At 38.4% G+C, this 16,338-nt stretch overlaps 1 protein-coding gene across 1 annotated transcript in view; it reads left to right on the top strand.

The window, feature by feature from the left end:
- The first annotated feature begins 6,336 nt into the window (after window positions 1-6,336).
- Window positions 6,337-16,338, top strand: part of LOC136677399 (centrosomal protein of 89 kDa-like) — a 135,274-nt gene continuing 125,272 nt past the window's right edge. The window contains exons 1-7 of the mRNA XM_066654919.1: window positions 6,337-6,381; window positions 8,095-8,201; window positions 9,687-9,842; window positions 10,971-11,154; window positions 11,407-11,482; window positions 12,876-12,910; window positions 14,142-14,199. Of these exons, the coding sequence (XP_066511016.1) occupies window positions 6,337-6,381; window positions 8,095-8,201; window positions 9,687-9,842; window positions 10,971-11,154; window positions 11,407-11,482; window positions 12,876-12,910; window positions 14,142-14,199 (661 nt within the window). The remainder of the gene's footprint in view (window positions 6,382-8,094; window positions 8,202-9,686; window positions 9,843-10,970; window positions 11,155-11,406; window positions 11,483-12,875; window positions 12,911-14,141; window positions 14,200-16,338) is intronic.

Below are 16,338 nucleotides of genomic sequence, written 5' to 3'. Positions count from 1 at the left end.
CACAATGTCATAGATGCTGCTTCAAGTGTTTTTGCTACAAATATCACTTAAGTTGAGGTAGGCCTCAAAAATCAGAACTTACAATACATGGACAAATGTTTGTAGACACCAGTTTGCCAAATTCCCAATTTGTTCTAAAATAACCCCCCTAAAATAAGGCTTTTGGAAAAGCTTTAGATGTTAGAACATTGCTATGGGGATTGACTGCATATAGCAACAAGGGCACTAGTGAGATTGAGCTCTATTTCTCCAGAGAATACAGTTACACTGTTCCTCAGCCCAATTCTTAAGGGCTTTGTACTCTCTAGCTTACACTGGCATTCTGGCATGGAGTCTGGTATTCTTGATTTTTTTTTTTGACCTCTCTCTTCCTAATGCAAGCAAATTATCTTTGATTTAATTTAATCTGTATGTCTCTGACGTTTGTTCAGTACAGAGAATATGCATCTGTCCAACTGTTTCCAGGAATTAAGCACATTAATGAAATGTTTCATTTGAACAGGAGTCTAATAAGTGTAATGTTTTCCAGGATGACCTTACCAACCTGGCAAGAGTGAACTGAAAAAAAGTTTCCCTGTCCTTCAGCTGTGCATCACTCATTTTCTCCTTGCGGTTGTAAATGTAAGAATGAGGGCCACTGAACACCATGCGGTGCACTAATGGACTTAAAATTATTCCCAGCCAGGCAAGTTCTGGACCGTGGGCAGGCTATTAAAGGGATGTTTTTCACGCCAGTAGTGATGTCATAGTGGTTTAGCTTGTGTGTGTGTGTGTGTGTGTGTGTGTGTGTGTGTGTGTGTGTGTGTGAGAGAGAGGCTTTAACATGAAATCCCTTTTTAATGGAGCTAAATGTAAAACAAAAACTGTTTCAAGTATTACTGGATTATTTCTGTTGATTTATTTAATTGGAACATTTTACATAATATCAAATTGTCATGGTAACATAGCGATCAGCCATAACATTAAAACTACCTCCTTTTAACACTCGTTGTTAATTTCATCAGCTTCAATTGCCATATACGTTCACTATGTAGGTCTGCAATTACAGACTGTAGTTCATTTGTTGCTCTGCATACTTTGGTAGCCCCCCTCCTGTTTTTCCAATGTCAGCACCCCCACTGAACCATCAGGAGGTGTTATTTGGGTGGTTGCTCATTTTCAATGCTCTATGTGTTGCACTGGTATGAGTGGATCAGCCACAGCAATGCAGTGTGTTATTTGAAGTGTGAAATGGGCCACCAAGTATGCAGAGCAACAGATGAACTTGCAGAAAAGTGCAACCAATTTTGAGCATACTAGACGTGCAATGATCCACTAGTGAACAGAATATTCCAGGTGGAAGGCAGCAGTATCCATATGTCAATTCATTCATCCACCCATCCATTATTAGAAAAGAGATTTTAAGGGTTTTCCCTTACGTCTTATGCCATAAAAATATCATCCAATATATGTGTATTCCCAAATGACTCAAGCTTTGTTGACACTGTTAATAGGCTATGGACTGATGTGGCCCAAATCTCTCTGTACTGATTTCCACAGTATTTTCCCCCATTCCCCTGAGGAATAAAAACCACGTCACTTACTATATTTATGACGAGTAATGAGAGGTTATATATAGACTGATTGTGACCTAAAATAGAATGCATTCTAAAGAGATACCACGCTGACTCCACAGCTGCTGGGTAATAGGATTAGGAAGTGTGTTAAACCTAGACCAGACCCGCTACTGACCTATACACTGACTGGAACAGGTTCTAATCGGATGAATATTAGCCTACAATCTATAAATAAATGTACATAAATACACTTTTTACATTTATATTGAAAAACAATGGGATTAGCTGTACAAATAATTTTAAAGCTATTTTTTGTGTGTGTGTAACACAACTGTAATTCAAAATGTTAACATTCTCCTGCTCTTTTGTCATTTTATGTTTACTGTTGCATAGCATAAAAAATGACAAATGTCATTTTAATGACTAAGAAATAAACAAAAAAATAAGCAGAAAATAGGGGCGGCACGATGGCGCAGCAGGTAGTAGGGTTCAATTCCCACTTTGGGTGACTCCGGTCTGTGAGGAGTTGGTGTGTTCTCCCTGTTTCCGCGTGGGTTCACTCCAGGTGCTTCGGTTTCCTCCCACAGTCCAAAAACACACGTTGGTAGGTGGATTGGCGACTCAAAAGTGTCCGTAGTTGTGTGTGTGTTGCCCTGTGAAGGACTGGCGCCCCCTCCAGGGTGTATTCCTGCCTTGAGCCCAATGATTCCAGGTAGGCTCTGGACCCACTGCGACCCTGAACTGGATAAGCGCTTACAGATAATGAATGAATAAGCAGAAAATGGCAAGTGAGAAAAATTAATTTCTCATTGCTTTTGATATGTGTTCCATCAAACACTGCGGAAGCTTTTGCATTGATTTGTGCTGTTCTTGGGGAAAATATTGCATTCAGATGTGTGTTATTTTATATATAAAATGAAAATTGTTCTACTACTTAATACTATGCAACAGTTACCGTAAAATGACACTGGAGTGGGAGAATACTTGAACTTTGAATTACATTTATGTTACAGAAAAATGCTCTGACATTTTTGTACACCTAATAGATTGTAGTGATACACTATATTTACAGGTTTTGTATACACCTTTTCTAATAATGAATAAATCTATTTTAACATGCACTCAATACTGACACCGATGCTCAGTGGCACAGGTATGGCTTGTATATCCTCCATAGAAAAGTATTGTTCACAACACAATGGCACAATCTAGAGCACTTGTACATGCCAAATATGACCTATTTTGTCAGCTCTCTGTCACTTCTCTAGAATAAATTGTAATAGAATAGAAAAATATTTTACAATGCATTTGAGTGGTCTTTGTGATCCACAAGTAATCACCCAACATTTAATCTTACTTATGTGGCTGGATGCCATCAAATCCTCATAGCATTGTTCCAACCTCTAGTGCAAAGCCTTACCATAGGAGTAGAGGGTGTTACTGCAGCAAATGGTAAGAAGTGTCTACAAACTTTTGAACATATAACGTATAATGAGTTGTAAGTAGGGACGTCTGCAGAACACTTGAAAGCAGCATTAGCATTTGGGACTATAAAACAAGGGTTAATATGTACAGTCCCTGACAGAAGTTCTGTCGCTTATCCATGTGGAAACAAAAGCTTATAACCTGACTTTAAATTCATCCATTGGTTTTAGAAATGACTCATATGAAAGCTGAAACCCTCCCAAATGAGGTTTAATTTACGGAAATATTGATCATTTAATGAACACAGAAAGGTCAGATTTTGTCTCGCTCACAGAAAGTAATGTGAAAATCAAACAATTTACTTCAAATGCAAAGATATGTTTCATAACACTGGTGAATATTGTGGTGCTATTAGAGCCATATTTAATATTTTGTGTAACTTCGATGAGCTTGAAGGACTGCATCCATTCGGTTCGACAGTGATTCATACAATTTATTGAAGTCATTAGGAATAGCAAAGAATTCAGTCTTACATGCCTCCCAGAGTTCATCAAGATTCTTTGGTTTTATCTTCCAAGCTTCCTCTTTCATCCTACCCCAAACATGCTCAATGATGTTCATGTCTGGTGACTGGGCTGGCCAGTCCTGGAGCACCTTGATCTTCTTCTTCTTCTTCTTCTTGAGGAACTTTGATGTAGAGATGGACGTATGAGATGGTAGCTAATACTTCTTGATATTCTAGGCTATTGATATTGCCTTCCACCTTGCAAATGTTTCGCACACCCCATACTGAATGTAACCCCATGATCTTTCCACCAACAAACTTAACTGTTTTCTGGGTGAATCTTGGATCCATATGGGCTCCAGTAGGTCTCCTGCAGTATTTGAGGCAGCTGTGGTGTAATTCAACTGAAGATTCATCTAAGAAATCCACCTTCTGCCACTTTTCCAGCATCCAGCAGGCTGTGGGCCTTGACAAATGCCACATGTTTTTTTAATTGCCTTTTGTTTAGTGCTGGCTTCTGGGCACTGATTCGACCATGGAGGCCATTTCGAGACAGAATCCTACAAACTGTTCTAGTTGACACAGGGACTTGAGGTGACCAAGCCTGGTGGAGCTCTGCTGCAGTGGAAAAGGGGCTGGCTTTGGATTTTCTAACCAACAGGCGTTCCTCCTGAGCAGTTGTCTTGCGGGGTCTGCCAGACCTGGGCTCGTCAAAAACGTCTCCAGTCTCTTCAAATCTTTTTAAAATTCTTTGTACTTGACGCTGAGACACATTAAAGGTGCCAGCCACCTCTGCAATGGATCTGGTCTTCAGCCTCTTGATAATCAAGGCTTTGGTCGCAGAGTAGATTTTGAGCATGTTGTCAGAAGTCAAGCTGCAGTTCAAGTGAAGGTCTGGGGGGCTGGGGTTCTTTTTATACACACCCACTAATTAACCGATCAATTAGTGAGCACAAGTGAGGCTGTAAACTAGTGCATTGGGTGCATTATATGACAAGGCGACAAAATTTTGTCCTGGCAAAATCTGACTTTTCTGTGTTTATTAAATGATCAATATTTCTGCAGTGAAGCAAATTTATTTCCATAAATTAAAACTCATTTGGGAGGGTTTCAGCTTTCATATGAGTCATTTCTAAAACCAATGAATGAATTTAAAGTCAGGTTATAAGCTTTTGTTTCCACAACATGGATAAGCAACAGAACTTCTGTCAGGGACTGTATGCCATTTAAAAATATTATATTTTTTCTTTATAACAATTATTCATTATTTACAAGTTACTTCCCCCACCACAAGCTGTTATTTCTGAATCTGAAATGGCTCCTTACAACAATAGTTCGCTATGTAAGTTAGGAGGTTTCTACATCCAAATAGCAGTCAGAGACATTATAGGGAATCAAATTCTCCAGTGAGGAAATTCAAATGAGCTTTTTGTTTTCCATGTCACATAACCTACTATTTGGGTAGAGTGCTGTTCTTTTAAAACAGTCTCTGTTCATGGAGTAAAGCCCTAAATACTCACCACTGTTCATCCAAAATACATATTTAAATGTTATTCCTTATAAATGTTAAACTCCTATTGCCTTAAACGTAGTAGCTTACCCAGCACCAGAAGATTTTGTAATAGCCCAGAAAAGACTTATAAAAGACTAAATTCTTTTTCACCCTCTCTCATCCTAAGACAATGGGTTTTTGTAAAGTCTAGAGGTCTTGCAGGTCACTACTCGCATGAGCCATGGCCAAAATCCTATTGTGATATAAATCTAGATTGTTTTTATCAGAGCCTTGTCAGATTCCTATCTTGCGCAGAGTGATTCTGGGTACGCTTTGGATCCACTGTAAACCCCACCTCTCGCTTCAACTAGAAAAATGATATGATTGGTTCCTAAGGTTTATGATGTAAGAAACCCTGGATGTTTGAATCTGCCCATTTGAGACTGTCTTGTGTACACTGCAGTTTCAAAGCAGAGATGCACAAACATTGCAGAGATGGCATATTTTGCACATGATATGTGTTTTTTACTAGAGGTTGTCTTTAAGAGGGGCGGCACGGTGGCACAGCAGGCAGTGTCGCAGTCACACAGCTCCAGGAACCTGGAGACTGTCTGTGAGGAGTTGGTGTGTTCTCCCTGTTTCCGCATGGGTTTCCTCCAGGTGCTCCGGTTTCCTCCTACAGTCCAAAAACACACGGTGGTAGGTGGATTGGTGACTCAAAATTGTCCGTAGGTCTGAGTGTGTGTTGCCATGTGAGGGACTGGCGCCCCCTCCAGGGTGTATTCCCACCTTGCGCCCAGTGATTCCAGGTAGGCTCTGGACCCACTGGATAAGTGGTTACAGATAATGAATGAATGTCTTTAAGAGACTTGTAGTGAATTATATTTGAAGTACGGATAGCCATTAGGAACCGTTTGGAGTAGAACCCTTTTCATTTTTTGACTCTTGGGGGGCACTCAACCGCCAGTAACAGTAGACTACCCGTTGTATAACGAATTTCTGTTAGAAACTGTATCAGCGCACCCTCTGCCGGACACTGGAAACACTGCAGTGCCGTAGTGGTTGCTAAGAGGATTAAAGCTCGACGGTGAATGGCTGGTTTAAAATCTCTGAACCAATACAGTATATTGTTGTTAAAAAGTGGACGAGGATGTAAAGCGTCTGGATACGTGAACTTCAGTGGACTCCAGCCGCCTACAGCACAGCACTTCTTGTTTACATCGAGCAGAGTTCGGTGTTTCTGTTTGTATTTTAGCTATGTAAACATGCTTCATATGTTTACAGACTTCTAGCGTCTCCAGTTCGCTCTTTTTCTAACATCCCAAACTACACAGAAGTCGGGGAGAACTTTAGTCGTCATGTCAAAATTCAGCTTCAGTTTCAGAAGAAACGAACGGAAGTTTGTAAGTTTTCAACTGAAACGTTTTCCCTTTTTTAACTGATTTTCTTAACTGGAGGTTACTTGTAGTTCGCTAAAACTAAACTAAGCTCGCAGCTACTCTGTATAACAACGTATCTTAACTGAACCTCCGTGATTGTTATTGCAAATCAGAACCTAATAAAATACGGTTTAGGCTGAGTTTAAGTCTGTTTAATTTAATATCCACACAATATTAAAATCATTTTACTCAAGCAAAGTTATTGCTTCAATTACTACCATTTTCTGCATATTTTTATGCATTAGAAAATTAATTCAGACGTGTGTTAACTCGTCTCAGAAAGAAAAAAATCACTGGAAAACTTGAGAAACGTCCTTTTCTTTCTTCCTTTATCTTCAGGCTATTCAGATAATTAAAATCCCAGTTGAATATGTCTCTTGTGGAATGTTCTAGATACACTGTGTACAGACACCCCTTCTATTTAGTTAATGAGGATATATAAGGTGCACACACAACCCCCACACACAGCTTGTGTATTGCCATAAGAAAATAGTAGGGGACACTCTCCAGCAGCTGCACTTGAGCCTCAGTTCACCATGCTCACTAGCAAGCATGGGGCACAGGGCTTATGGCCCCTGTGCATTGGGCAGTGGAGAATTGAAACTGTTCTCTGAAGTGATCAAGTTACATTTTGTAATTCTGGGATGTGGCAGTTTGTACCTCATTAAGTGACCTCACTAATGTTCTAATGTTACTGAATGCAGTCAAGTGTTCTCAGCAGGCTGTTACTCTTCAGTAAATAATGGAGAAAGTTCTTTGTACTACTTGATTCCACAAGAAGTAATGAATGAGAAAATGTTCCAACTTTTGAACACACAATGCCTAGTAGTAAATGTATTCAGATTATATGGTGCCACATTCATGGAGTCTTTCTGATGCTTTACTTTTGCTGTAAATCGGTGGTTGGTTTTTGGTTAGTTGCTTTTATGGAGTTAAAAAGATTTTTCAGTATCATCATGAAATTACTGACTCATGATTGATCAAATTGTAAATGATTTCTGAGGTATTTCATTTAAAATTTTAAAGATGGATAAAAACAGAGCCTAAATCATACACTTTCTTTGCTGAGAGATGTACTAAGACATTGGGGTGCATGGAATTGTAATCATCTTATTGCAGTCTGCAGATAATTGCTTCAGAATGTTTGGCAAATCCATTGACACAATTCCTGACATTTGTAGTGAATCTAGTGATTTCTTTCCATTATAGTTCCCTCCAAGCCTTTGAATTTGTCACTAGATTTGCTTCTGTGCATATATCCTTCTAGGTGTCCTGCATTACACTCATTTCGATCTGATTTCATTCGAGTCTGATTCCAATCTCTGCTTTATATGTAAGGAGCAAGGTTTATATACTGTTCCCATTTCTAATGCAATAAGAAATTTTTTTGATGGGATAACTTTTATTAACTTTTCCAGGGTGTAATTTTCAAATACCGTTCAAAGACCACTCAAAAGGATGAATGGTGTAGGCCTAATCCTGGAGCCATAATATGAGCACGTGAGCAACTACAATATGATACACAACCCGAGTTGTCGGTGGACTGGTGACTTGAATCAGCTATATAATGTTAAAGCAAAACAAAACATGCACAACCATGGGGGTTAAGAATTGTGTATAGATGTCATCCATATTTATTCTCATGTTTACTGTTGTGCTTTTCCATCGTTTTTGTAGAAGCACATAGCTCATGGCTTGATTCCTGCTGCCACCATTGCCCCCCGACCTGCTGTCCCCCGTACCCCTCCCCCTCGCAGCCCCAACCCCTCACCAGAGAGACCCAGGTATACACGTTCATCACACTCATTCTGTCATCCCTGATTGTGTTTCTCCTACTTTATTTTCATTCTGTATTTTCTTATCCTTATTCCTCTGGATGCTCCATATTCCTATCCAAAAACACCCATTAGTAGGTGGATTTCCTGTTCAGTAGTGTCCATAGGTGTGAGTGTGTGATGCTGTTGTGGACTAGCACACAGTGATTGCAGACATATATGATTTTTGAGGCTCCAGACCCACCACGACCCTGAAAAAAACATTACAGAAAATGTTTGAATAATGACATAATCTGTCCTCTTCACATTCATTCAGTGCTGAATCTCTGAGACATGTAACAGACAAAATGTTTCTCTGTAGTACTGAAGTGCCACTGTTAGCAGGCATTTTTCTGCTGCAAACACTTGATGCAACTAATGAACAAGGCTGTCTGAACATAAGTTAACAACCTTCTTATCTTATGCTTAATTTTGCCTGATTTGGCAGCCTTGCAAATCCACATGCTAATCAGCTCATCCAGGGTATTTATTGAAGCCGTGGGCTACAGATCAGAAAATAAAGTAAAGCAGCTGGGAAATTATATGTCATCGTTCACACCTAATTAAAAATCAATTCTTGAGGTGAAATAGTTGTGCTAGAGCAGAGGAAACACTAAAGCAGTAGTCCCCAACTCTGATCCTGGAGATTTGTCCTCCTGTAGAATTTAATAAAATTAACCGTAATCTACCACATCTGTATCAGGTTTGTTCATGTTTGTTAGCATGCTACTTTCATCTTGGAAGCTGGGAAAGTTTAAATTCTTTAGGAAAATAGCTTTATTATTTATACATCTTTCACTCTGTTTTTGTTTTTTATTTTGTCATTTTTATTTTAATAATTGTGCCTGCACTCATTGTGGCTAACAGAATTTAATTTATTATTTAGCCATTTTTCTAGTGCACATTTTCATAATTCATAAACTGTAGCACATAGGGAGTTGGGATCCATTTTGAGATTCAGTCTTGATCTTGATAATATTTTTTATGTAGAACTACAGGATCTTGTTTTTGTGTGGTACAAATTTGCACACATGAATGCAGTGATGCATACCATAAAACATGAAAATGGCATGTGCAATGTGATATATTTTTGCCATATCACCCATCCTTATTTTAATATGTACACTGGGATTTACTTATAACATTCATTAGCACTACTGTCTGCTGTGTTCAAAGCATTTACCATCGAATAAGTGTGAACTGGGCTTTTTTGCCTCTGGCACCTGAAATATCAATGAATTTTCCAGTGATTACTGTGATTATTATGATTTTTTACATTTTTTTATATTATGATTATTATGAGTAATATTATGATTATTACTCTATGCTATATGTAATAATGTTGCAGAGAGATCTTATCATACAGGGAATGTTACCACTGGCAGGTAGTCATCTATTAATGTGTATTATTGTCTTTTCAAGCTAAGGAGTATGTCTTTTCATCGTATATCTCAGGTCTGCTCTGGCGGCAGCCATATTATCAACCTCACTGACGGGACGCACGGTCGCCATCCCTCCTCCTCGCCACAGATCCTACTCTGAAAGTGACTGCTCACACACAGATAGCCAGGCGGGGTTTGAACCTTATGCCAGCACAGCCCTTTATACCAGGTAAAGTAAAGAAATGTGTAAATGTGCCGTATATATATATTCACTTAAAACAGCTGAAAAACAGATGTACAAAAGGATCAACATAGTACATCCTACACATTCATGCCAGACGACAAGTTTGGTATGGAATAAATTAAGACAAAGGCAACAAAATGGACAGGTGACCAACAATGTGTAGTGGGAGAGAGAGCAATAAATAGCAACGGTGCAAATGGTAGGTAAGTATTCAGTATCAGCTGATAAAATGACATGTATTCATTCATCTTTTGTAATCATTTCATCCTGTTAACGGTCGCAGTATGTCTGGAGCCCATCCATTTGGTGTATGGCAGGATCACATTCTAGATAGGAAACCAGTCCATCACAGGGCAACACAGTCATGTCTGGACATTTTGAAAAGATAAACATCAAACTCCTCAGTCACAGTGACCAGATATGGGATTTGAACCCACAACCCCAGAAGCCGCGTGACAGTTACACTAACTGATGCACTACCACGCTGCATATTTCTGAAAACCAAACACATGTATTTATGAATGTAACTGTATTTGTACAAATTGCACACCGTGAGACACAGATTGGGATGTATTCATTTGTGAGTAGTGAAACATGTGTAACTTAAACATATGACTTAAAAGTAGTGAAACATATTTATGTGTTTAATTTGTGGATTAACATTTACGCATTTGTAAAGCATTTTGAGACTAATCTCTCTCCATAGTCTACAACTATTTGGTCATTTATTGTATATGCTTGGGGGAAAGGGCAATATATTAATGAATAATGCTTACATTATCACATTTAATTATGGCTTAAAAATTGGCTCAAAGCAGAACCGTGTATGGCTCTGACTCAAAGAAGCAATAAGTCAGAAAATCGGACTCAGTATTTTGTTTGTAAGAATCTCAGAGGCAGAAATTAACCCAAGGAATGAGAGTCTGTACTCCACCAATAAGCACTGTACAAACTGCTCTCTAAAGTACGATCTGTTATTTATTAAAAATGAACAGAACTCAACTGGGAAAAACAAACACACTTGTAATAGTTTCACAGCTGTATCTTAAAACCTACATTTTGCCTTTACTTTTGTTTTGACAATAAATAAAGCTCTCAGTCTCATCCTTCCAGAGATCAATGGCAGGACTCTATGGCAGACAGACCCCGTCTGCCTTCTCCACGATCCGAAGATGATGAGGTTGACGATGAGGAGATAGAAGAAATCATAGAGAGAGCTGAAAATCATGTGTACCAATCATTAGAGAGACAGAGCCGAAGTCCGGATATTGAAGCTGTTTATGCCACACCACTTAAGGTAGCATTGTGTGGATCATTTTGGTCAGACTTTTTTCCTTGTAGGTTTTACAGTTTTGTGGTATTAGCTACAAGCAACCTGCGGGTGGCACTGACCGTCCATTAGATTTGTGCTTGTGCCCTGTATGTGTTAGGTGATTACAAGTTGTATGGACTTAAATGCATTTAAAATACACCAGTGTGGTTTTAAGCTTTTATGTATATCAGAGTATTCAACATGTGGTTAAAAGAGCTTTATAAATGTCTCCTATAGGCCTCAACTCGTTCACAGCCTGATGAAGATACAGACAATTCTGCATTTGATACCATCTCGCCTTTAAACACAGAAGGTGTGTTCTATGACTCTATAAACACAACATACAATATTCTTTAATAAATGAATGTAAGGTACTCAGCAAAAGTCAGAGCTGACCTTTTTTTGTTTAATCAGATGTCAGTGTCTACTATGCAACTTGCTTATTTGTCCCGGCCAGGAATAACAACACATAGCAGGAATTTGTCTTTGAAACTTGACATTCATCCTTTCATTTACTTTCTGTAACTGCTTTGTTCTGTTCAGTGTTGTGGTGAGTCCAGAACTATGTGAAATGACACACTCAAACAATCGTACCCTTAAACTTATGGACACACATGAAAAGCCAGTTTACTTACCAATATGTGCTTTTGGTCTGTGGGTGGAAACCAGAGCACCCAGAGGAAACCTACACAGACACTGGGAGAACACACCAAACAGTACCTGTTGCACAACTGTGCCGCCAGTGTGCCATTTTTATACATGTGTATTTTAGCTGTAATTTCAGAAAGCAGCTTTAGAGTATAGTGTCCTTGCCCCAGGGGAGCATAGCTGAAGCAATAGTGGCAAGGAAAACTCCCTCAGAACATGAGCAAAAAACCTTAAGAGGACCCAAGACACAAAAGGGGACTCCTCCTCTTCTGTTCAACACTGGAGCAGATCAATAAACAAAGAGGAGTGTATAAAAAAGGCAGTATTAATGAAGAATTTTGAAGTTGCCATGAGTGTACAGTATTCTATAACATTGTGTTATGCCTGTGTTAAGAGTTGCTTTAAGAAAGGGTAGCGTGAGGCAGGTGAACAATCAGCGGTTCCCGTAAAGGTAAAAGCTCCAAAGTTTATCGGTGGACGTTGAGGCACTTTGGCATATGCAGATGGCTCCAGGAAACCAACAATTTTAATTGTATATTTGAATAAATATAGCACAATAATTTAAATAAAATACCTAAAAACATGTAAAAGTCATAGGCCACATTAACCTACACCTTCTGTTTTTCTCAGGACAAGTGCTTTTTTGTTTGAGTGGAGTGTTTTTTGTTTTGTTTGTCCATTTTTCTCTATGATTTTTAATAAATCCTTGAGTTCTAGCATATTTAGTTTTATGCTTTCCCCCATCTTATGGAAGTGGATTTTCTTATATTATCAGAAATGTCTTTCTTTTGGCCGCATATCTTTATATAATACTATATGTTCATATCATATATAATGTGTGTGTACACATTTATTCAAGGAAACTAAAACCACTTTTTCATTAAATATGTGCCAGTAATATAGATTATTGGCTACCTGTATTTTGCTGAGGTAGTTAATGAGTCTGTCAAAGTATGCATTAGAAACTTATTATTAAGTACACTGCAGGCTTAAAAACAACCTACTTGTAAAAGTTCAGTTGTTTAATAACTGTAATTAATAACAGTATTTTGTTGCAGAGGAAACGGAAGAGGAGGAAGGAGTAGCCAAAAAGGTAAGAGGGGCCCCTGTGACCTCATCCCTTTCACTATGAGTCGTTAATGTGATTAATTAAGTTCTTTATTTATTTATTTATTTATTTATTTATTTATTTATTTATTTATTCATTCATTTTTGGATTGGGGGTACGGGTGTTTTTGAAACTCATTTCCTTGACACTCCCAAGATGTCAGTATGGCAAACTTTGGGACAAACTGACCTTGGGCTGGAGGACTGACTGTACAAGGACATGCACATGAAAGATAATGTATGAGAGTGAGAGAGAGAGAGATATTAGAAAAACAGACCAAAAATAGAAAGAAATGCAAGAGTAAATTGGAGATTAGGATATGTGTATGTCACTGTGGGTGGGGGGATCAGAGAGTGTGTGAGTGGAGAGTTATAAAAGAGAGAGATATAGTGAGACATGAAATATTGGAGACAGCTTTAGTCCTCAATGCAATCACTGCAGTGGTTGACCGGAGGTTATTAATATCCTAGTCATGTTTGCTAAGAACCCAACTGACTTAGTGGACAGAAACAGGAGGCTCTGATGGTCACTCTAACCCTAGCTCACCAATCACACCATCAGCTCCACACGCGCACACACACACACACACACACACACACACAAAACACACGCTCACACACATTCTTGTTTACCTACAGTGTCAGGACATGGGATCCTGAGTCTAGAGTGAGAGTGTAAGAGTCCAAACCTCAAGTAAGATATCTCCTAAGTATCTTACTGGACCTGGTAGACCATTAAACTTTCAATGTAATAAAGCCAGCTAAATTTGAAAGCAAGAATTGCTTTTATATATTAAATGTATTAAATTTGTCATATTTCTCTGTTTTTCTACATAACCTGGACATACTTTGTGCTTCAAATATATGAAAACAAGTACAACCACATACACAGTACCCAGCTGTTGGGTTGCCCATTGCCCAGACTCATTACTCCATGCTTCAGCACCCAAAGCACGCTCATTCAAACAAATGTTGAAAGCCATTAATGAAAGAGCTAATTTCTCTCCTCTTTATCTGCTTAGATGAACATTGGTCTTTGGTGAATTGGAGTTGAATTAGCCTTAATGGCAAAGCTATGGGGGGTTGTAAATGTTCCATTTAGTGTGCAGCTAGTGTGCAGCTATTATACTCGTCACTACTCAAGTTCTGCATGCTTTTAAGTGGTTCTTTCCCACAGTGAAATACTTTAGTCATCAATGTTTCCTCTGTGTTCACAGCACCCTCCTTCAACAGCAGAAGCAACATTTTCATCTCACAGAAACATGGCATCTCCAGGTAATTCAGCCCTTTCAAATCTTCAGTGTTTGCTGTTCTCAATGCAACACTAAGCTGAAGTTTTTGATAAACCTCACTAAATTGGTACCTTTTTTTGTTTTGCCATCATTTGCTAGAAGTGACTGTGTCAAATATTAACGTATTAGATAGACACCAGTGTCTTCTTCCTGCTGAACTACTACAGTGCTTGTAAACACTCATTGATTTCTTTATATAATTTCCAGTCAATACACCCAACATTATTAGGGAATATTCTTTGTTTAACAAAATATAGCATTTCTTTAGTAAAGCATTTGCCTATATTACAGCTTCCTTTCTTTTTTGGAGACCTTTCTAGCCCACCAGCTAAGAATACCAACATCTTTGATTGGCAAATTTTATTCTTTCTTGTCAGTTTCCTTTTCTCACTAACAACTTGTACTCTCCTGTTTCGATTTTTTTCTTGTTTTCTTTTGACCTTTTACTTCCTTTTGCATTTGGATTATCTTATACATTATAATATCTTATTCTAATACCTTCAGAAAGATGGATGATTTAAATTCAAATATTGTTTTCATGTGGTTGTTTTGGCTGGAAGTGAAATCATTAAGTGGTCCCTGATTTTGCACAGTATTATAAATTTACAGATATAGGGAATTAAAGTAAATAACATTCCTCTCTTGTGTCCTCCTTACATTACTGAACAGCAGGAGTGTTGGTCCCATAAACGCAGAGTTTAGTGTTTACTTTGTCATAATGTTATAATTTAACACATGGGTGGCTTGGTAATGAGCTGTTTTTCATTTTGGATGTATTAAATCAGGGAAACAGGGCCAGTAGCCTAGAGACATGAGAAAAACGAGCCAGCGACTCGAAGGTCAAGAATACAAATCCCAGGACTTACTGGGTTTTGCTGATTGTGCCCTTGAGCAAAGGCTCCAGGCAGCACCTCTCTGATCGTGCATTACTCCCAAACTGGGGAAAGTTTGGTAACAAAAAGCCAGTGGAGTATAGCATAAATTTTAACATCATTTATACCACCAAAATATAGATAGTACTGTTTATATTGTGTTCACTTTTGAAGTGCTATTCACATGTGATGAAGAATTAAACTACCTTTTAGTCCCTGAGTTTATGTATGGGCCAGAGGACAGGTCCCTCACATGGAGGTTCCATATTTTAAATGAGTTTAGTTAAGAATCTCTAATACATTCAGTATTATCATACATTTAGTGTCAGTACAATATCTTTTATAACTTGAAAAAGAATCATAGGAAAAATTTATTGGTTACTCTTTTACACCTGCATGGGGAAACCAAAACAAAACCAAAAAACATTTTTGCACTCACAGTTAGAATCAGAATCAGAGTTAGAAGTTGCATTTTCTGCTTCTCACAATCCAAGTAATGCCAAACACATTCAATAAAGTTGAGGTCAGGTCTTTGGGGTGATCTATAATTTTTTTCTGCATGTAATAATATATTGTCAAAACGTCCAGTGCCCTGTCTGCGTGCATATTTCATTATCAAACAAGCTTTAGGAGAAGCTTCTAAGATGCATAGTAAGGTTTTACCCTATTGAAGGGGGATTACATATTTTAATCCTGACAATTCCAAGAGTTCAGTAGAGTATAACTGGCTCTGTGTAATTGGATGTAGTGAGGCGCAGTAAATGAAATGTGAAAATCAAAAGAAACCCATAGTTTTGTAGTTTGTAGTTGTCAAAGTTTTCACAAAGTTTTAAGTGCTACTCATCTGTATATACAGGATAATGAACACCCATTATGAAGTGCATCCATTGTGGACATAGATGTTCAGCTGTTCACTCACAGCTTGTATAATCTCTCTAGAAAAACGTTAAATGGAATGTTACTCTTTGGAGCAGCTAACATGAGCCTTAGGGAAAAGACAGAAGGACATAAAGGCCCCTAGCACTGGGCTATTAGTCTGTGGAACAGGGTTCTCTGGAGTGATGGAGCTCAATTCAATTGCTTTAGCATGAGTTGGAGTGACAGTTTTTGTTAACAAAAAACAGTCATCAAACATCAGTACCTGGTCTCACTAATGCTCCTGTGGCCAAATGCAGCCAGGTTCTCATAGCATTTCATTTTTCTGTTGCTGAACTTTTTGGTAATATCTCCTTTTGGTATACTCCTGATTC

Source organism: Hoplias malabaricus, chromosome X2, assembly GCF_029633855.1.
Source record: "Hoplias malabaricus isolate fHopMal1 chromosome X2, fHopMal1.hap1, whole genome shotgun sequence".
In the NCBI taxonomy this organism is placed as follows: domain Eukaryota; kingdom Metazoa; phylum Chordata; class Actinopteri; order Characiformes; family Erythrinidae; genus Hoplias; species Hoplias malabaricus.
The sequence above is the reverse complement of the archived record's forward strand: the minus strand, read 5'-3'. Positions and strand labels throughout refer to the sequence as shown.